The 22,652-nt window shown below is 39.1% G+C and overlaps 1 protein-coding gene across 5 annotated transcripts in view; it reads right to left on the bottom strand.

The window, feature by feature from the left end:
* The window catches only part of ap1b1 (adaptor related protein complex 1 subunit beta 1), a 33,177-nt gene that overhangs the window by 2,516 nt on the left and 8,009 nt on the right, over window positions 1–22,652 (bottom strand). For 3 of the 5 annotated variants that reach the window (XM_056244028.1, XM_056244029.1, XM_056244027.1), the window contains exons 9-23: window positions 22,073–22,168; window positions 21,726–21,841; window positions 21,277–21,442; window positions 20,108–20,206; window positions 18,152–18,411; window positions 15,560–15,758; window positions 15,041–15,061; window positions 14,539–14,604; window positions 12,537–12,566; window positions 12,175–12,318; window positions 11,064–11,209; window positions 8,296–8,425; window positions 4,673–4,757; window positions 4,397–4,483; window positions 2,923–3,077 (exon numbers count right to left, since the gene is read on the bottom strand). In XM_056244028.1, coding sequence (XP_056100003.1) covers window positions 2,923–3,077; window positions 4,397–4,483; window positions 4,673–4,757; window positions 8,296–8,425; window positions 11,064–11,209; window positions 12,175–12,318; window positions 12,537–12,566; window positions 14,539–14,604; window positions 15,041–15,061; window positions 15,560–15,758; window positions 18,152–18,411; window positions 20,108–20,206; window positions 21,277–21,442; window positions 21,726–21,841; window positions 22,073–22,168 — 1,800 coding nt within the window. The remainder of the gene's footprint in view (window positions 1–2,922; window positions 3,078–4,396; window positions 4,484–4,672; window positions 4,758–8,295; window positions 8,426–11,063; window positions 11,210–12,174; window positions 12,319–12,536; window positions 12,567–14,538; window positions 14,605–15,040; window positions 15,062–15,559; window positions 15,759–18,151; window positions 18,412–20,107; window positions 20,207–21,276; window positions 21,443–21,725; window positions 21,842–22,072; window positions 22,169–22,652) is intronic. The other 2 variants (XM_056244030.1, XM_056244031.1) reach the window with 2 other exon arrangements.

Below are 22,652 nucleotides of genomic sequence, written 5' to 3'. Positions count from 1 at the left end.
CAATATACTGTACATAGATATATAAAAATAGAAATCAATGTGCTCATTAGAGATCAACACCTCACCAGCAGGATTTAAACAGACATCTAAATTAGCTGAATGAATAAACTGAGAACACCAAGGAATTAGTGGGCATGTCCTTATCAATCAAACCCCAGTCTACTCCACTTCAAGCTTCCATTAGTTCTGCCAGATTTTGGAGGATTTTGTCTTAGCTTCACTCAGAATGTAGTGAGTGCGCACACAGACACAGTGATGACATTGGTGCTGACTTGCTCTGTGGCATCAGCTTCCTGTATGCAGAGGCGTTTTATTAACAGTTGCATTGTTCTATAATTTGACTCGAGATGAAGTGAGAGAAAAAGAAAGAAAGAGTGATACTGCACAGGTGGGTGGTGGGCATAAACCACAGAAAGGAGGAAGAACGGATGGTGTGACTCGAAGTCTTGGAGATATAGCAGCGGGTTGCGACAATAGGGAAGAATGTAATCAAAGCGCAAATGAAAACAGATGAGATGGTGGGATGACAGGAAGAGTGGAAGCAGCGGGGTGCTACACGGAGGTCTGTGGAGGAATGCTTTAACAGATCCCTGCCATTAGATGCTTGCCGCGTTTAAAGGGGAACCGGGCCGTGCCATTGGACGCCTGGTTGCCATAGGGACCAAGAACAGTGACAAATTGTAGAGCTTTGTAACTAATGTCCACATTGCTAGATATTTAGAAAACACAACATCTCACAACAGTATAGATACATGGCCACATTTTTCTGTCCTTTCAGACAAATATTGTTTATGTGCCACATTGGCCAGGAACAAAACAACCATGATTCATGGACTGTGTGTCTGAGCTGTGAGTTCTGCCTCTTAAAGTGGCTGTTAGAATGTAAGGAAAGAGCAGGAAGATTAGCAGACGCATACAGATGTGTTGTGTGTCAGAGTTTTCTACAGAAATCTCTTCTTGTACAGTTAATATCTTGTGGTTCAAATGGATTCAATCAGATTTAACAACGAATATTGCAAGTTTATTTAATGAAAAATGTATTAGAATGTTTGTAAGTTGTCTTGAACGATTCATTAAAAGAAGCGACTCAGAGTCATTTACTCGAGAATCGGACTACACTGGTTATGCAATACATTTGTTTTTGCAAGCAACTACGAGAAGAACTAATACTCTGTCTTATCCCATCACATTTAATTCAGACTGGCAGCTCATAACTCCCATATCTTTATGGTGGCAGTGTAGATTTAACAGCAGCAGTGTAGATTCAGCAGTGGTGAAGTGTTGCCGCTTAAAAGCACTGAAGGAAACGCTGGTGTGTGAATAGGAGAGTGAGACTTGTGCACAATAAAAGCATATGCCGTGAGTCGGTGGGTTCCCATTGAAGAGCAACTCTTTTGATTAAGGCTATTCAATTTGATTTGTCCTGGAATGAAATCTGGAAAACAATTATATGTACACAATCTCTGTGCCTTCCTAAAATGCCATGCTTTTCTATTATGACAAAAGGACTGGAAAATATATGAATTTGAACAGTTTTACAGCATTCCTCATACTGTGGTTTGCTTGATCATTCAAAACAGTTGCTCTTATAGGAGGTCACATGAGTGTGATGTCCACCATTATCGACATGCTGCTATGTGTTTCAGTGGACTTTACTGTTTTACTGGTGATCGTGGAACTAAAAGAAAGAGTCATGCTCATTTAAAAGGAAGCAAGGTGTAAAAGATAGTTGTTGATTTTAAGTTATGATTTTTGGGGGGGAAAAACACCCAACCTCTATTTCCTGCATTGTGATGTCATCATCAAAGGTGAGTGGAGAGATGAGCAAACACACAGGGGGGGGAAAAAACAACAACAAAATCAAACAGGAAAACCAAAACACAAATTATACTCATTCATCACGTAGACAACAAGATGTGATAGAGGATGCATGGGCACATGGTGCATATTTAGCATAAATTAAGCACTTGGTAGGGGCTAGATGCATTTGATGTGATTCATTTTATGTTAGATAATAGTTTATGTAACATATCTGATGGTTACTCTGAAAGAACATTGAATTTGTGCCGCCATTGATTAAAAGAAAAGTAATGGCACACCAATGTGTACGCTATTCATGGAAAGTGCACATCCTGGTGAAATAACAAAAAAATGTCCATGTTATGATGAAAAAGCTGCAGTTGCTAATGAACTGAGGGAAAATAAGTAAATGTATAATATATTGATAATTAATTATCTCAGGTGGATGCATATTCTGCTACTGGCAATAAAGCATGCTGGGGTATACAATTCTAGGTATACTTGTGATCTGAGAGAAGAACTGGTTCCCTACAATTGCGCTTGAGGCATGATTCATGTGGGAAATGGGAAAGGGAACGTGAGAGAGAAGAAGCGTACACTCCACATCGGGCTGAGTGATAATGGCAAATCCCACAAACCAAAAGGAGGAAGGACTGGCAGGAGGATTGACATCTTTTCTTGACAATCGTCCTTCCTTATCTTTACCCACCCAGGATTCACCAAACACTCACTCTGAACGCAATGGATGAGTCTCTACCTAGAGTGCAGCCTGACTAGACAATGAGGCATCTATAATGTCAAAAAATGCTATCTAGCCATGCAGCTTGTTAGGTTTTAAGACAGTGTTTGATCTTCCCAGCAGTCCTTTCTCCTCTGACCCTTTTCCTCTCTTACGCGTGCACACAAACACAAATCATTCTCCCGCATGACTCATTAGGAAGTAACAGGGGAGTCGTTCTGAGCAACACACTCTCTCACGCGCGACTGCTACTGTCTCCTCCAGCACATCCTCTTGTCTTTATCGATCTATGCGTGTGTGTGTTCGAGTGGTACTTTGCTAGTTACTTCAAATACTTTTAAAAGTCACTCCAACACCCTTGATCTCTCTTTGTTTCCATTTACCGTGTAGTTGGGGTTTCCAGTCTGCACACGCATTTCTGCCAGCACCCAGATGCTATTAGTGAGTTTAATGGACTGGTACAGCATGTCCTGCCCCTCCACTGTTCTCTTGGCTATGGTGAAGATATTACTGCCTTGCAGCTTGTTGCTGGCCGCGTCTGTGAGGAGAGAGAAGTTACTCATTATCAAAACAGACACACACAGCAGGTTTTCTAAAGACAAATTGAACCTGAGTGAGTCTCTATGGCAACTCTGTTGCAAATGTGTATTTTTACTTATGTGTTGTCATATGAACCAGTCAGTAATTAGTCTGATGTAAAAGAATAGTTCACTCAACAAAAGATCTTAGGTGGAATGTCTGAGTTGCCTTTTTTCATAGAACAAAAATGATTAATCTGCACAATGAGATGTTAACTCGATAACCACAACTATAAACGATACCTGGTTTCACCAATTCACTAAAAAGAACAATCTCAAAAGATTAGTTTGAATCAGATGTGACCAGTTGACTGAGAGAAGTCAATTATGCTCACCAAGACTGTATTTATTTGACCCAATGTGCAGTAACAGTTTTACTGTATCCTTTAACTGTATCCTATTTTAATATATTTTAAAAGTAATTTATTCCTGTGACGGCAAAGCTGAATTTTCAGCATCATTACTCCAGGCTTTCCTTCAGAAATCATTTGAATATGCTGATTTGGTGCTCAAGAAACATTTCTTATTATTATCAATGTTGATAACAGTTGTGCTGCTTAATATTTTGGGTGGAAACCGTGATGAATTTGATGAATAGAAAGTTAAAAAGAACAAAATTAGTAATAAAAAAAAAATCACTGACCTTAAACTTGCAACCAGTGAGAAACAAAAAAAAGCTGTGTCGTCTCTTTACAGTCTATGTATTATTTTGTGCCACTCAGACTTTCTCTCCAATCACATTCAATTTGAATCGCAATCTCAAATCTGGCATTACAAACAAATATTTTGCAGTGGGCAGTAGATTCATATAACAATGCACAAAACACCTATATTTAATATCAAGCCACATGGATAGAAGAAAGAAAGAGTGTCAAAAAAAGGAGAGATATTTAAAAAGAGCACTAAAGACACCCACTGTGCATTCATTAGTAATACCACTGAGAGTGTGTGCATGTTCATGCCTGTGTGATTCACAATTATTTTATGCAAACAGTTATGCGAAAGAGGATCATTCCCAAAAAACCTGCCATGAATTAATTACACCCAGACATGCCACCGGATCAGCACTGCTCTTCAGAGACAGACCTCAACAGAAGACGGTGTGTTCATTTAAAAGACAGAGTGTGTGACAGTCAAAATAATACAAAGCTCAGATAAGGGTAGAGCTCTTCCTTTCATCCTATCTTTGCTTATTTGTTTCATTTCCTCCGTTTCATTCCTTTCCATCTGCCTTCCCTACCCAATTCACTCATGCAAGGCAAATATTTATTCCTGTTACCTGAGTTGAGGTGGATGTCTTTGATTTGGAACTGTGCCTCATTGTCATTTGGAATGTCCTTCCAGGTGGCCAGGAACACCTGACGCTCTGAGGAGCAGAGGGACAAAAGGAGGAGTTCATGTGAGAGGACAACAGTGAAAAAAATTATGAAAATGAAAAAGAATGCAGTTTGGCTGTGTCTGATTCTGAAAGCGGTTGCCTTGCTGTCGGATAAAAGGACACGTTCATACTGATTTCACGGGCAGAGATTAATGGTACACAAACACACACACTTACCCATCTTTCCGTCCTCTACAAAGAGCAGGCTGATGGGAAATTGGCAGCTGAAGTAGAACACGTCAATGTTATTCTTTACAGCTACCTGCAACCCCGACAGAGAGAGAGAGAGAGAGAGAGAGAGAGAGAGAGAGAGAGAGAGAGAGAGAGAGAGAGAGAACACATTACGAGTGTGATTTAAGACACGCTGTGGCAGTGGTCAAGGCACTCAAACCCTGTTAAGAGCAGACGGGACGCGACCATAATTTTTGCAGCAATAAATATGGGCCTTTCTTTCTCCAGTGCTTTCAAAGAATGACACAAACAAACACACCACAGAATAGTAGGGAAAGATGGTCCTTTGATCATCTCTTTCTTTGACATTTTGCTTCTATCTCTCTCTTCATTCTTTTGTTTAAGTCCCCCTGTGGCTTTGCAGAGGTTGGGTTCAGCTCCTGTGCGTGGAGTTCACGTTTGCACGCCAGTTTGTGAACTTCAAACATGCACGAATACCTCAGAGGCAGTGCTTCACTAAGAGGATGGAAGATGCCCACTGACAGTTCAGGAAAACAGTGAGTGAGTGAATCTGTCTTGGATAATCAGACTCAAAAACACCTGTCCTAGTGAATAAGAAATATATTCTATATTAATGTATATATAATTTTTTATTGTATAAATGCGAAAAGTCAAGGTTTCTTGTACCAAAAAAAAAAAATTATAATTGAGTTTTTCCAAGAATTTTAAAATTAACCCTCTGGTAATGTTCATGTCAAAACATATGTTTTTTTTTTCATTTCAATTTTTGTTCTATATTTTAGTTTGATAATGTTTTTTGTTTAATATTTTGTATTTTTAGGAGAATTTATTGTATTTAATTATATTTATGCAGTAGTTATAATCCATTCATTCATTTTTTGAGCATGGACCTGAAAATTTAATTTCCAACTTAAACTGACATAAAATTTAAATGCTTTGGTCTCTTTTTAAAGATGACAATTGACATTATTGCTGAAGTGAAAAAAAGAGTGAACCTGAAAAAAGACATTACATTTTACATGTATTGTTAATACCACAAAAATACCATATTAAATTTTCATATGAAATGTATATTTAGCAAAACCACGTTTTACTCTAAAACTGTAAGATTTTGTTTGTGCGCAGTAGCAAATGTTTCCAATAGATGAAATTCATCTCCCATTCATTTCCAATGCCGTCACTTTTTACCGTGAACAACACAAGTGTGTCTATTTTTTCAAGACCATTTAAAGGGATACTCCACTTTTTTTGGAAATAGGCTCATTTTACAACTCCCCCAGAGGTAAACAGTTGAGTTTTACCGTTTTTGAATCCATTCAGCCGATCTCCGGTTCTGGCGGTACCACTTTTAGCATAGCCGTACCATGAGTGCAGCAGGCGTAATGATATGACGCAGCGCCTGAAAATAGTCCCCAGCTCGGTAACTTCCAACGTGACCGGGACTAAGTGCCTGCGCCTGCTGCTCTCATGGTACGGCAGTAAAGTTTCTTGATTACTACGCAGGAATGAGAGTATAGTTCCTAGCCATATCAGCCTAGAAAATCGCAACTTTACATTTTCCGTCGGTCTTAGTGCACGATGTAACTACAGAAGAGTCAAGTTTTAAATAGGAAAAATATTGAAACTCTTTGGTAATTTTTTTTTTTGAAATGCTAATGGTCTTGTCCACTTCAATGATGTATGCTAAGCTATGCTAAAAGTGGTACCGCCAGAACCGGAGATCGGCTGAATGGATTCAAAAACGGTAAAACTCAACAGTTTAACTCTGGGGGAGTTGTAAAATGAGCCTATTTCCAAAAAAAGTGGAGTATCCCTTTAACTCTCTCGAATCATGTCCATAATTTTTTTTTTTTGGTAAGTGCCAAAACCTTCGGCTTCGTACCATTCCGATGAAGTAAAAAAAAAAAAAACGTAAACTTTCTGTCAAAAATGACCAAACGGCACCACAGAGTTAAAGCAAGAGATAAAAAGAGAGGGGCCACAAACAACACATCATTAAAACAAATAAAACCAGATTAAATAAAACCAATCATTACTTTTGTTGTTTCCATTTTTGTGCAATTGCAGCTGAAAAAAACAACACCACCAAATTTTTATCTGATTATGGCTGTAAATCTTTTGAGAGCATGAGGGATTGAAAGGCACCCAGGGGAGCTTTGTAAAAGCTGACAGCAGGTGCACAGCTTCCATCAGAATACAGACTTCACAGCCCTGGAGAGGGACAGGATGTCCCACATACTAGACATCCATACCTGCTATACTCCACCTCTGAATAATTCATCCAATCAAACCGCTCTGAGCTGCACACACCGGCTTTCTTCCAGCCTCCCTCGTCTAACTGCAGATAAAATACTATATAGCACCACCAGGTAAAAATAATATAAAGACAGACAATGTACTAACTAATGTGAAATCGGAAATCAATTTTTTGTGTGTAATTGTCAGGAGTTGAACTTTATTAGAATCTGTTCCTCTTCTGTTTAGATTTATCTTCAGCGTTATTGGCCTCGTAAATGGGTAAAGGGGAAAAAAAAGTATTTCAACCAGTCTATGAGTAACATTCACTTCCTGTGATGCAATTACAGTGAATAACTGATCTATTATCGGCAGCCACGTGTGAAATTAATAATGCCATGAGCCTCTCTAGGACTGGAAGTATCAGCTGTTGTAATCCACACATACAAAGATTGAAAATGCACGGTAAGCCAAAGCACATCCAGATCAAACGGACGTGCTGAATCTGTGAGCTGCCTGATATTCAGATATATTATTATTACATCAGTCCTGAAAAAAGGATATAAAATTCATGTTGCCACCTGTGATTCTCCAGAGCTCTCTCAGATACTAAAACCCCTGCTGATGACTTCAATGATAAGCACAGAGTGGAAAGTGAAAGAGACGCATTTATGATGAACCATTTAATGCCGATCTAAAATGTGTATTCTGAACACGACACTCACTGATCTCTCTCCAGGAAAGCTCAATACATGCATTTAATCTGAAAATGGAATTAGACGCTCTATAAAATCTTAAAATTAAAACACCATCATCTTACAATCTTTTTAGGGCTCAGAGAGAGAGAGAGAAAGAGAGAGAACTCTTACTTTCTATATTTTGCATTTGCTTCATCCAACCAAAACAGTCCCCAAAGCTCGACACAATTTTCTCCCTCTGTTTAATTACTACCAATTAGTGATCTCTCTGTTCCACAATGCATATGCCGTGCCTTGTAGTCTGTGGGCTTTGTGATTTATTCCCCAAATGCAGTCACTGGAGAGCAATGTGAACGATCCACTGAGAGAGATAATAAGGTGCAGCTAATTCAGACCTATTACTGTACCACTGCAGACCTACAACCCTGATTGATCGAGGACTGAAATGGACATGGATGAATTGACAGGGGGAGAAAGTCAGACAAAAGCAATGAGAGTGACCAAGCAGCCGAAGGGAACCACTGATGATTTTTTTAAGGGAATCTCTTGCATCTCACTGGGCTGCTCACCGGGGGCTTGCTTTATTGCTTTATGTCTTGAAATGAGTAACAGCACAACACTCATTTTATACTGTGTGTGAAGTATAATGGTGCAGAAATGCAGTGGAAACATTACCTGCAGATTGTTGAGCGGTTCCATTTTCATGACGGGGCCGTTTGTGCTGAGAGGCAGACTGACATCAATGGTCTGATTGGGGCTCAGAGGAGTCAGAACCTGCAGAGGGCCAGCAGGGGCCAGACCAAAACTACAGAAAAAACAGAGAAACACAGTTAATGGTACACTATGTAACGTTTTTTATTTTGTAAAATTTACATAACGAGTCAATACATCATTAATCCTTCCAAAACATGTTTTTGTCTTACCCTGACTCACTATGCTAAGCCTATTAAGCGTTTATATTTTAGACCAGGCAGGATGTTTTTTTTTCCTGGAAATTGCTTGCATGCGTCACTCGCCCGTGTGCGTCTCGTCGTATCCGTAAATAGAGAAAAGTTTCTCCGGCTACTTTGATGCGTGTATGGTGTGAGTGGCATAATGAGCGAGAAAGGTTGACATGGACCATGCTAAATCTCAGACCTTAGGAGAATCACCCATTTTATATTTATAAAAGTCTGCTGGCAAAAAGAGAATGCGACAGAGCTCGTAATAAAATGTGATTTTTTCAGCTAGTCAGCTTTAGATCCTTTCACTCTAAACTGGTAATATCTCTTAAGCCTAGAAGCAAATATTTTATGATCAGTAGGATAATCTCTCTCTTTTCTTAGTTATGAGAAAGAACCACATTCATCTTGTTGTGTCACGCAGAGCCAACGCAGAACTAAAACAATGTTTTTCTGCAAAATGCATGTAGTTTTGTTTTTTATCCGCTAGAGGGGCAAAGGTTACAGTGTACATTTAAGACCAGTGTTTCCCCTACCATTGTTTTTGGGGGGGGGGGGGGGCGGCCCGCCCCCCCAGAACGACCCCCCCCCCCCCCTAAAATGCTGACGAAATCCAGTCATAAAAAAGGAATTTAGTGTATAACGCGGAATTTCACGGAATTTGTAAATTTGAGAAAAAAATAGAAAGCAGTTCAGTACACTTGAAATCAAATCGCGATGTAGACTAGTGTGTGTGAATATTAAATCACAAAGACTATTTAAAAACGAATCCTGCATGTTCTGTGTGAATGAATGGTGCCGCCGACGCGCAGTTTCATTTACCACACACACACACACACACACACTGAAGCACGTGTGACGCTTGCACTGTTTTTTGGCCTATATGAAGACACAAATGCATGAACTTCCTCTCCAGACTCTAGATCCACTCTGAAAGTCACTTCGTGAGCATTTCAGATTTCACCGCTTCATTTGAGAAAAACTATCATCATGACATAAACACACAGAAACTCAAAACGTCTTCACGGCAACCCGTCAAAATAAAAGTTCGGTTTAACTTGACAGAAATATATTACTGTTGTACATTAGAATTTAGATATGTCCCAATGTAATAATACACTAACACTAATCCAAATAAATTATCATCAAAACTGAAATTCTTAAGGAATAATCCATGTTTTAATTTTAACAGTAAAGCTCATTGTGCAGCACGTTATTTGACAAAAAGTTTATTTGATTTCATATGATTAAAATTGATAATAAATGATAAAATTTGTGTTTTATGTCTTCATTTTATTACCAGAAAAAACACAACACAGAATTAGTGTGATTTTTTTTCCATATATTTAAAAAAAAAAATGTTTGTGTACAAAATGTACAAGTTTAATGATTCATAATACATGATTTCAATTAATAAAAAAAAAAAATTACACCACGTATCCGTAACACGCCCGCTCCGCAACACTAGCCACCCCCCCCTCCTCCTCCCCCCCTGAAACAAAATCCTAGGGGAAACACTGAAGACTATTGACACCAAAATCATTTAAAAAAAAAAAATCTATTTAAAATTAAAGTTTTCTTTTAGCCAAAAAACAATGTTTCCATTAAATTTGGGTAATTGGATAATTGAACTTGGTATGCTGTTCAGGGTGATACACCAGTTGGAGTAAAGTTCTTCAGCAATGAGCCACCTCTCAACATCTCAACCAAAAACATTTTTGCTACTCTAGCATCATTTTTGGTCGGGGTGAAGTGCGTACACACTGCTGACATGTTTACTTGTAGCATATCCATGTTTTGTGCACAAAATAGACACTTACATAGTCAAAGGAAAGCTGTTTCAGTCAATCATTTCAGCCCTCTTAAAAACTAATTTGGCAGATTATTTTTGGTTGCCAAAATTTAGTTTTATCTTCCACAACCTGTAAATTAGTTTCAAAACATAGATGATAAAACAAATGTTTAAATATGTACACTTCCAGAGGGACCTTCCAGGAACATGAATATCAGAGACTTAGTGGTGTAGGCTTTCAACTTGGATAAGTAATCAACCACCCAGTCACCTTAGCAACTACATAGAAACACATGTCCTGGCCACATTCCCTCTATTGGCCCTTATCAATCATGGCCCCCTAATAATCCCCATCAACTGAATTGGCTCGATCACTCTCTCTCCTTTCCACCTATAGCCGGTGTGTGGTGAGCGCACTGGCGCCATTGTACTGTGGCTGCCATTGCATCATCTAAGTGGATGCTGCACACTAGTACATAGGAAATGCGCTATATAAATGAATAAATAATTCACTCACAACAGCCTAGCATTGTGGCAGTGAGAATGCACCATTCTAAAAATCTATAAATTGAACATGAACATGATGTTTTCCAGTCAGGTCTCCAAACTGATTAGGAAACACAGAAGATACTGCAAAGAGAAAAGCAAAACCTTGAAGAGACCTCCAAAACAATCTCCATCCCAGTCTCCCGTTCTGCCTCTGGACTCACCTGTTCCTGTTGAACTGAATGGCGAAGTCAGTCATGACGCTCATGGCTTTGTTGGTGAGAGACATATCCATCTGAATGATCCCACCGCGTCGGGCAAATGTCCCAGAAATCTCGAGCCCTTTAGCCTTCATTGCCGGTAACCACAGCTGAACCCACAGATAAACAGGTTAAGAGTGTGAGGGAAAGAAGTTAATGGTCCCGTTCTTCGCGATTCCATTTTTCAAACTTTAATTAGTGTGTAATGTTGCTGTTAGAGCATAAATAATACCTGTAAAATTATAAAGCTCAAAGTTCAATGCCTAGCGAGATATTTTATTTAACAGAAGTCCCCTTTCAAAGCATACAGCGAACGGCCGGTTTGGACTACATCCCTCTACTTCCTTTTTTAATGACGTAACTAGAACAGTTTTTTGACTAATCTCCGCCCACAGGAATACACAAAAAAGGGGCGTGGTCTTGTTGCGCTCCCACGGAGAAGAAGCACTTCAGCTGCGCATTTTGCGCAATTTATGGTAAGAGGCGTGACCTTTCCGGGCAACGTGCGATAAGCTGCTGTCGAATCACAACACAGGAACCGCTGGCACAATCAGAACTCGTTACGTATTTCTGAAGGAGGGACTTCATAGAACAAGGAAGTCATCAGGCCGTTTTTTGGACAGTGAAAACAGCGGTATACAGATAAGTAAATTGTGTGAAAAATACTGTGTTTTACACGCGAAACATGAACACATGTTATATTGCACACTGTAAACACAATCAAAGCTTCAAAAAAACATGAAGAACGGGACCTTTAAAGTTATCTGTGTACACATGCATCAGATGGACATTTTAGGCCATTGCATTGCACATTGCTGTTTTTTTAAGCGTCTCCATAAGAGTTGCATTTTTAAGCCAATTCTTTTTTCTTTTAAGATAAAAAAAATGTGCTCAGCATTCTGTTGGAATATGTCAAGCTTTTATTGAACACCACAGCACATTTTGTGTGTACGCCCCCAAAAGTCCTGGAAACGCTGCTGCATTACAAATTGACTTAAAGCGGGGAAACTGCTTATAAAAGACTGCTGAAGTCATAAAGTTATTGATTGAGAATATTGATTGATTCTATACTTACAGTTTTAGGAACAACGTAGAATCCTGTTGGCATGCCAACACCCCCACCAAGGTCAAAAAGGTCACCCAATCCACCTCCAACAGCAGGAGCACCACCGAGAGCAGCAGGCATGGCTGTTGGGGCCGCCCCCAGACCGGCACCCATCTGAGCAGAGGGAGACAAGCATTACAACCTATTACAACTTTTCTATCATCAGGAAAGAGACAAGCAAAGAAATGAACTAAGATTAAAGACATGGAGGAGGAATTTAACAGCTCTTTGATTAATGAAGGCAAACCCCTCTGTTGATGCTAATACTCCTCGGATGAAGCACATTCATCAAAGTCTGGGTGAACTTTGCTAAAACTCTTTGTCTGACTTACCGAAGGACTTCCGCCGATGTCTCCTCCCAGCTGGGAACAGAGAGAGGACAAAAAGTAAGGATCAGTGAGCATGAAAGATGGTGATAATTATGACGTGGTTGATGAACGGGGAACTAGCTCAGTGGGTTGAAGTCAGTGAGCTGCTAAGGAAGTTGTGAGACATCTCAAGAGACAGTTTCTGTACTTTTTTTACATTCTAATGACTCTCAATTAGGGATGGGCGATATGATTATATGTGGGCGGCGATGTGAAGTGTCTATTGATAACAACTTTGTTGTATTGTTTATATTGCAGTATGCAAATATATCTGTGTAACACAGGATTGTTTAAGTTTTTTGACACGTTAGAGTGATAAAGCAGCATGCATGAATGAGAAAATAAAGAGTGTGATGTGCATTATGTTAAAAAGAGTTATTAAGTGCAATAAGCCATGAAAAATTAGTTACACAAAGCTGCATTCTTTTTCATGGCTTATTGCGCTTGAATGGTCAAATGCACACAACATTTTCAAAATGCCTGTCTTGGCGAGTATCCATGTAAACACAGTCGTTTATAGGGGCTTTCGCACCGAATAGTTATAGGAACTTGGTTATAGGAACTATGGTTCCCTGTGAACCAAATGTTCGCCTTTGGCTATTTTCCTGGTTGCATTTGCACCGCCCGCAGAAACTCTGAAGTGATGCAAGCCACGCTTGATGTTGTGACTTTTATTTTGACAGTGTGGCAGACATTTATTTTGACGGCACTGAGAACGCCAGAGCCTGAACACACAACGCTCTCATTCTCCATCTTAAGTTGAAGAACTGTTTTACCAGTCTTGTTTAATACGTTATTAGATAGAACTGTTATACAAAGAAAGTAGACAGTGTATTAAAAAGTATTAGCATTTGCTGTGTGGTTGATGTCCAATGTTTCTAGCTGAGCAGAAATACATAATCATGTTTTGTTTGGTCCCCTCAAAGTTGCATTGGATTTTCTCCTTAGCATAAAGTTTGAGAGGTCAATCTATCACTGTTTTCCATATTTGTAGAGTTAGTTTGTGAATAAATATATAGGCTATAATCTATATTATATAGTATATAATATATAGGCTATAATATAGGCTACACAGCTTTTTCACGTGCGTTCGGGCATTTAGCGAACACTTACGTCACTGGTAGTTCTTGTTATGCTATGTTAGACCCTACTCTGAAGTAGGAGCTAATTTAGTTCCCTCAAAAGGCGTTACTAGAACCTTGGCGGTGCGAACACGCCAAAAAAGGGGTACTTGGAACTATGAAAAAGGTTCCTTGGGTGCAAAAGCCACTTATGTCTTAAGTAAACAAACAGTTAGGAAAGAATTTGGATGTTTGTCAGTATACTGGATCGGTGTATTAAGTCTTAAAGTGACAGTAACCTAATATACCTGCTGCTGTCTATGCCCTTAAAAATAGGAAAGAAGAAAAAAGAAAAAACAAAGAATCAATCACTGCTCTTGACTGAGCAACTTCTGTAGCTTTAATAAGAATCAGCATATATTTAATTCATACAGCGAAGACTATGCAGTGTTTTATTTTACATTTGATCATTCAATTTCTGTAGTATTCCTTATTTGAATGCTACTGTCAAATAGACCTACTGTACCTGAAATACTTAAAGCACTGTTGCTGTCATTGATTTATTGTATTTGTCCTATTGTTTATATTGTAAAATAACTATATTGTAATATATATATATCATTATTATTGTGACATATAATGACTCGTATTGTGAAATAAGATTTTGGTCATATCGCCCACTCCTACTTTCAACATTTCATTTTGTATGAGACGTGCCTACTTGTGTGTGACTAAAACTACCACTACAACCTCAAATACTGAAATAAAATAAAAGAGGAAAGGTGCTCTTAGGGTTTCTTCATACTGATCTGAGAGACTAGTTTATGTTGGGCAACAGGGACTAGACTAAGATCAGTACAGACTTTTTAAGGATGAACTCAAAAGGTGAGAACACCCACACCGACCTCTCTCTCACTATAATCAGATGATGGCTGGGGAGAATGCACCTCTGTCCTGTGGGAAACACCCGGCTGATAGAGGAACGAGAAATGGATGAAACACTTCCAATGAATTAAATCAGAAGGAATGAGGGGAATGATGCTGGGGATTTATATGACTCTATAATAACTTTACAGTTATTAAAACTATTAAAATAACTAATAGAAAAGAAAAAAATGTGGTTGCATTAAGTCCAAGATTTTTCATACAAGGTGTGTGATGACAACACAAACAATTCACAACCATCTTGGAGATATTTTACTAATGTTGACACTCTATAAACACAGAAAAAACAAGTGGTTGTAAATAACAGCACATTGCTGGGGCTGTAAATGGAAGTAGCTGAAGCAGCCCTTTGTTGGTGTGAAGAGTACATTGGTTTCCCCTACTAATATACAGATCCCATTTAGACTAATGAAATGGCATGATATGAAAGTGTCTGCTTCTTCTTTCACTTAGTTGTATTACCGTATCTGATTCATCGCCCATCTGCAAGTGTAGTGAGAGAAAAAAAGACAGGAACAAAAAAAGAAAAAAAGAAAAAGGGAGAGAAAGTCAAAAAAGAGAAAGAGAAGACCAGAGGGGAAATACAGACAAGGAAAGTAAACTCTAATTATGCTAGACCATCTGTGATTTCTCAACAGACACAATTACACTGGTTAAGGGACTTTGGATGTGTGTTTAAGGGTGAGGGGGCTGATCTGGGATCAGAATCCACTTGGATGATCTCGACTTTGTTAAGTAGCTCTGGAACCTGTCAACAGCGACACAAAATAAATGTCCTACAAAACGTGCAAGCTGAACAACTGACAAACACATTACCGAAAGCCTGCATGCTTCTGTATACGCACACACAGACTGTTAAAGGAACAGATGGGTATATTCATTCTAGTAATTACTCTATGTTTCCTCTTAATTAATCTAATTTCACCATAAAGGGATGATTATGTTTGGAGCAAAGTGAGAGGCAGCTTGAGATAAACATACCAGACTATCCAGACCTCCTCCCAGTAGGTCCATGGCTCCCATCTGCATTGAGGGCTGCACTGAAGGAACAGTGGCAGTGGGCGGGGCCAGATCCAGGTTCAGCAGGTCACCCAGGAGATCACCCTGTGATGGAATGACAGCGGATGGAGCTTCAGAAGGTCCAGACTGGCCAACTTCAGGGCTCTCGGCACTCTCAACACTAAGAGAGAGAGAGAGAGAGAGAGAGAGAGAGAGAGAGAGAGGAGAGAGGAGAGAGGAGAGAGGAGAGAGGAGAGAGGAGAGAGGAGAGAGGAGAGAGAGAGAGAGAGAGAGAGAGAGAGAGAGAGAGAGAGAGAGAGAGAGAGAGAGAGAGAGAGAGAGAGAGATTATCAAATCATTTATTAAAAAAATAAATACATCTTTTTAGTTTAAATAAAAAAAATCTAAATGCATTAAAACACATTTTAAAATAAAATATGTAAAATGTAAAAAACAATTATTGACTGGAAATAAATAAATGTAAAACTGAAATAAAAATAAATGAAAACTAAATTTAAAGTTTATATATCTATATTTAAAAAATAGAGTCTAGTAGAAGTCAGAAGACATTACTGTAGAGTTACAGTCTAGTCTAGTGAATGCAAATCTGCAAATGCATCATATTTTTGCCAGCGATGAAGATCTTTATTAGTTGAACATCTTCTGCTGTCTGTGAATGAATGATTCCACAGGACGATACATTCGATTTCATTTCATTCAGGTAATACATTGTGTGTGTATTGCGCGTGTATTGCGCAGTGGCATAATCACACGAATAGTTTACATTGATTGAAACTAATTTGTTTAAAAATGAGGCTATTGCAGTAACAAGGCAGGTTCACATAAAATCAGTAGGGGTTCAATCTTCAACTGGCTGGCAGGAGCCAGTTGAAGATTGAATGAATATTATGACATTATATTCATAATAAGAAAACAATTCATTTCCTTGCAGCAAGAGTATCAGGCAACGCGTTATACTCGCACTATCAGCCGCGACTGACTGGATGAGCGTCGAGCAAGCGTCAGTAAGCTGCCAGTCGGATCACGGCCATTTGACTGGTTATATTGGGATAACAGTCCCCAAAACATCAATCATACACAAGAATAAAGGCATGACATTATATTCATAATAAGAAAACAATTTATTTCCTTGTAGCGAGAGTGTCAGGCAACGCGTTATACTCGCACTATGAGCCGCGACTGACTGGATGAGCGTCGAGCAAGCGTCTGTAAGCTGCCAGTCGGATCACGGCCATTTGACTGGTTATATTTGGATAACAGTCCCCAAAACATCAATCATACACAAGAATAGATGTGTGACATTATATTCATAATAAGAAAACAATTAATTTCCATGCAGCGAGAGTGTCAGGCAACGCGTTATACTCGCACTATGAGCTGCGACTGACTGGATGAGCGTCGAGCAAGCGTCTATAAGCTGCCAGTCGGATCACGGCCATTTGACTGGTTATATTTGGATAACAGTCCCCAAAACATCAATCATACACAAGAATAAAGGCATGACATTATATTCATAATAAGAAAACAATTTATTTCCATGCAGCGAGAGTGTCAGGCAACGCGTTATACTCGCACTATCAGCCGCGACTGACTGGATGAGCGTCGAGCAAGCGTCTGTTAGCTGCCAGTCTGATCACGGCCATTTGACTGGTTATATTGGGATAACAGTTCACAAAACATCATTCCTCCACAAGAATAAAGGCATGGCATTATATTTATAAAAAGAAAACAATTTATTTCCTTGTAGCGAGAGCGTCAGGCGACGCGTTAGACTCGCAGCCGCGGCTGACTGGATGAGCGTCCAGCGAGCGTCTGTAAGCTGCCAGTCTGATCACGGCCATTTGACTGGTTATATTGGGATAACAGTTCACAAAACAGCAATCATACTAAAGAACATTATTCATATCAACAGATTCATAATAAATGAGCTAGAAAGGGAGGAACACAAAACACAAAAACTGTCCAAAATCGATGGTTTCTGAAACTTGCCAAATAGACTACTATAGCCAGCCACTGTCAGCCACTGCACGTCAGTGGCTGACTGGCAGCTGCCAGTGTCAGACTGGCAACTGTCAGTGGCAGACTGGCAGCTGCCACTGGCAAACTGGCAGCTGCCAGCCAGCCACTGACAGGTCACGTGACCTGCCAGTGGCGGCTCCTGCCAGCCAGTTGAAGATTGAACCCCCACTCCATAAAATTCTTATGACATATGATGACATTATTTTTTGATCTAACGAGCATTGGCGATGCAAAAACAGACTGTCGTGCGTATTGTTTTTCTTCTTCTTCCAATTAGCCTACTATGTTAAAAAAAAAGGACGAAAACATGTTACTTGTTCAATTAATAAACAGTTTGTTTGATGACAAATCACTAAAGATGAAATTGGCCTCCCTTTCTGTCATTGCGGGTTTTTTTTTTTTTTTTTTTTTTTTTTACGATATTCGACTTTTGCTCCTCGATTGTCGAATGGCATTTTTGGCAGAAATGCACATCCCTACGCGAGGCAAACTATTCTAAAATAATATAAGAAAAGTAACAAATCAGAGACTCACGAGCCAGCACGAGGAGGAAGTCTCCTATGCTGAACGCCACGGCTGCCCTCCACAAAAGCGCTGGGGGGTTTGTGGTAGACTGAGGCCAGAGTACCAATGTGGCAGATGAGCTCCTCCAGCAGGGTGGGCTCAATCAGGTCTGTCTCCTCTGAGATCAGAGGCTTCTCGGCCAGCACCACCTCTTTAGCTGCCACAGGGTCTGTAGATAACAGACGCCAGTAGATGTAGCCACGGTCACGCAGATCAGGGTTATCAGAATCCTGCAAAGTTAAAACAAGCAAAATTCAGGGAAAGTGAAACTGACCAGTCGAAAACCGAGGGGAATCATATGCTATTTATGATGCGAGTATATAAGGAAGAGAAAATGAAGCAGTACAAGTGACTGTTCTTTTCAACAACAAAAAAATCAACTGAAGGACAAAGTCTTATGTAAATAATGCAAAACTCCTAAGCACCAATTCATCTGTGTGATAAGATCAAGTGGAGCGCCAGCAGAGCAAGACAGCGGTAAGAGAATTAGATCTGAAGGCCATAAAATGGCACCTGGGATGAAGAAGGACATTTGGTATTCTGATAGAACCTTGGCTGCGAGTACAGCCTGTGGCACTGAATCTCAAAGTTAATAATGACAAGATGCAATCTCAGATCCCAGTCTGACAGCACAAGTTTATGGCTTCTCTGAATATTAATGAGATCACACAAATGCTCCCTAGCTCTTACACACAAACATTAAACTATTCTAAGTAATCAATATTTTCAATGATTTGTCAGGCCAAATTAAAGAGCATCAAAACTGTATTTATGGTTTGAATTTTGTGATAAAGTCTTAGCTTTCAAATTCTGTAAGTTTTGATTTATATTGAAAGTAACAAAGCCTATTGTGGTTATTGTATGGGAGTCATGCTGACATAAAATGATGTTTAGTGAAGTTTTGGTCATGCATCAACAGAAAACAGCATAAATGAAAAGATTATTTTTGGTATTAGTTTTTGGAATTTAAGAATTGATATTGGTATTTATTAATGGATTTTTAGGCTTTTAATTACATATAATTCACATATTTGTAATCACATATTGATCAATGCACCTACACACAAGATCAAACATGATTGCTTGCTTGATCCATGAGAACAAACTTAATTGGTTCTTGCTCATCAAGCAAGATAAGGATACGAAAGAATACGCAGTGCTCTCTGACACTGAAAATATTGCAGGTGTCCATATTCTGTAACGGAATTGTTTAATTAAAAGGAAAAGCTTGTAAAGCTGCTAATGATGCAAAGAAATTGTTAATTACCCTGATGAATTACAGTGATTTAGAAACAATCCAATTCATAACTGGCACAGAGGAAGAAAGCAAGGCTTACTAGCATTAAAAATGTATGTTTAATAAAAATAAACCTGTCATAAACCTGCTGTTTTGATCTAATGCAGGGTTTCAGGTTCTGACCCAAAAGCTTGAACCCTCCGGGACCATCAGAGTGCTCTACTGTTTAAATTGCTATGTGACACAATTATGTACATGCATGCACATAATATATTAAGGAGGAGCAGATTATGTCTAAGAGAGGCACAGGAGTAGGACACTAATCCTCGTGGTTACATAATCATCTTTTGTTTCCTGTGAATTTGACATTCATTTGAGACATGTTTACAAATCAAAAGTAATGTTTTCTGATTTGATGATCCTCTTATTGTCTGCCTGTGGTTACAAAATGCAACAATTACAGCATGTTAAAAAGGATAAATACGTCAGGGTGTTGAGTAACAACTGTGAATATCTCGTTTTCTTTGGAGTGATTCAGCAAGCCAAATGGCTTTGCTTATGAGATGTGCAGTTTGAGGATGGCAACAACACCTCCAGTGAGTGCCCTTGAATGTGTGAGCAAGTATAGGTACAGTGTCATTTTCTCACTGAAATGTGTGCTTTGATAACCGTCTGTGTGGATATCTCACCTGTGTGGCGAGACTGAGCACTTGTTGCACCAGCTCCTGGGTCTCAGTGGGTTTCTTCAAGAACAACTTCACAATAGCCGTCAGCAACTGCAGCTGCACCTGAGAGGGGAGCATGAAAAAACCTTAACACAGAGACAAATCCTGTAACACTACCTCCCAAGAGACAAGTTCATGCAAGTTCATTACAGTATTCACTAGAGTATTATGGTATGATACCAAAGTATTAGAAATTCTAAACACCAATTTTCATACCACAGCAAAAAGTCTCCCTATTCCTCTGTGAGATTTTCTTTATGCTAATAGAGGAATCTTAATACAATGCTTACATAACACAAGTCTACTTAAAGGGATAGTTAATCCAAAAATGATAATTAAAAACTCATTAATTACTCCCCCTCACGTCGTTCCAAACCTGTAAGACTTTAGTTCATCTTCAGAACACAAATGAAGATTTTTTTTAATGAAATTGAGAGCTTTCTGTCCCTCCATTGACAACTACGCAACTGACACTTAGACACTTCAAAAAGTTCATTAAGAGATTGTAAAACTACTCCATGAACGGTTTAGTCCACAAAAAGAGACACGATCGCTTTATATGAACAACAGATTGAATATAGGCTTTTATTCACATATAAACATTCATCAACTCGCAAATCAGTTGTGGTAAACGAAAGCTCAAGCATGTTAGCTTGACGTGCGAGTATAAATGAGGTTCATTCTCATGTGTTAACAACTCGTGTTCTCGCACGTCAAGCAGGTTCGGTTGAGTTTCTGTTTATGTTCGCTGAGCAATGTTTATATGGTAAGAAAAGCCTCAATTAAATCTGTTCATCATATAAAGCGATCGAGCATCTTCCGAAAATTTGGACTAAACTGCTTAATTCATATGGATTAGTTTTACAATCTCTTTATGAACTTTTTGAAGCGTCAAAGTGTCAGTTTCGTAGCTGTCCATGGAGGGACAGAAAGCTCTCAGATTTCATCAAAAATATCTTCATTTGTGTTCCGAAGATGAACGAAACTCTTACTGGTTTGGAATGACATGAGGGCGAGTAATTAATGACAGAATTTTCATTTTCAGGTGAACTATCCCTTTAATACAACAGAAAAACAGCTGTTACTTATTTCATAAGCGAGCACTTTAATAAGTGATTTGAAAGGCACTTCACCTGTGTGCTCTCATCATGGAAGCCTTCCAGGAAGCTCTCTAGCAGCTCATCGGCATTGTCAATCCTCTCTGCGTACTCTCCCACAATCCAGATCATGGCTGCCCGGGCCTCAGGCTCATCCAGAGAGTCCAGGTTCTCACACAGGGTGGCAATCACACTCTCGTACCTAACAGCACAATAAAGAAGAAAGCCACAATGAAGCTGCAAAAAATAGCAAAGTGACAGTGGGGGAGGCTGGGTTCACTGAATCTTTATTAAATGTTTCTTCAACATATTTGAGAATGAAAGGCAGGGCGGAACAGAGGCTGTGCCAGGACAATAGATCTTCGAACATATGAACATCTGAATAACGAACCTTAGCCAAACAGAAATAGGATGCAGTTTTGAGAAACAGCTTCATTGGCAAAAGGGTCAGGGGAAATTGTATAGCAAACAGATGAGAAACCTACTTGTTGGGGTATTTGCGGAAGATGTCCTTGATGACCACAATAGCTTCCTGCACCACATAATTGACCTTGGTCTGAATGAGGTCAAGCAGCGTGCTGACACAACGCTCTGCTGATTGCTGTAATGAAGACAGGAGAGACCGAAAGACAGATCAGCTGATTTGCATAAATGGGATCATCCAAAAATGAACCAATTAAGCAGTTGGCTTTTGTTTCACATCAGGTTGAATCCTTTCATTAGGAGCGGTGCACTTTACAATTAAAATGAACATGATTGCCAATGTTAACACTATTACTAACTTAATTAACACTGGCAATCTGTTATCTTATTCGGGGTTAGGCCAGCTCACCTCTACTTTAATAGCGCAGCGGCCAATGGCTCGTACAGCTTTACGCACAAAGTCTACGTCCACTTCAGTGGCATATTCCTTCAGCTCAGCCAGCACCTACACAACCCAAACACACATAAATTTAACACAGACTCTCAGAAGCACATTTCAAATGTTGATGTGACACAATGAGCTTCAAAAGTGAGTGATGTTGACAAATAGGATTGAAAAAAGTTTGCCATTTCAGCTTCACAGGCTATTTCATGGCAGATACAGATTCTACATTCAATAAATACAAACATTTAATACATTAAAAAAATACTAAACAAGTTTACTCTATTAAAGGTTATTTATTTGTACTTGATAAAAATTATAATGGTCCATCTTAAAAAAACAAGTTTGATCTGATCAAAATCAGTCTCATGACATCGAAAATTGGGCAGATCAAAAATATGCCTTTTAAAGTCCATGGAATGCTACAATATCAATATTTTCAGGAAAAACTAAAAACACTACTTATTTCATGCAGTTTCAGTACAGCTGTCATTAAAGCAAAAAAGTGACAAACCAAATACTAAGACATTCTGATTTCTGACATTCA

The sequence above is a fragment of the Rhinichthys klamathensis genome, unplaced genomic scaffold, assembly GCF_029890125.1.
Source record: "Rhinichthys klamathensis goyatoka isolate OS25496 unplaced genomic scaffold, OSU_Roscu_1.1 h1tg000899l_1, whole genome shotgun sequence".
NCBI classification, from domain to species: domain Eukaryota; kingdom Metazoa; phylum Chordata; class Actinopteri; order Cypriniformes; family Leuciscidae; genus Rhinichthys; species Rhinichthys klamathensis.
The sequence above is the reverse complement of the archived record's forward strand: the minus strand, read 5'-3'. Positions and strand labels throughout refer to the sequence as shown.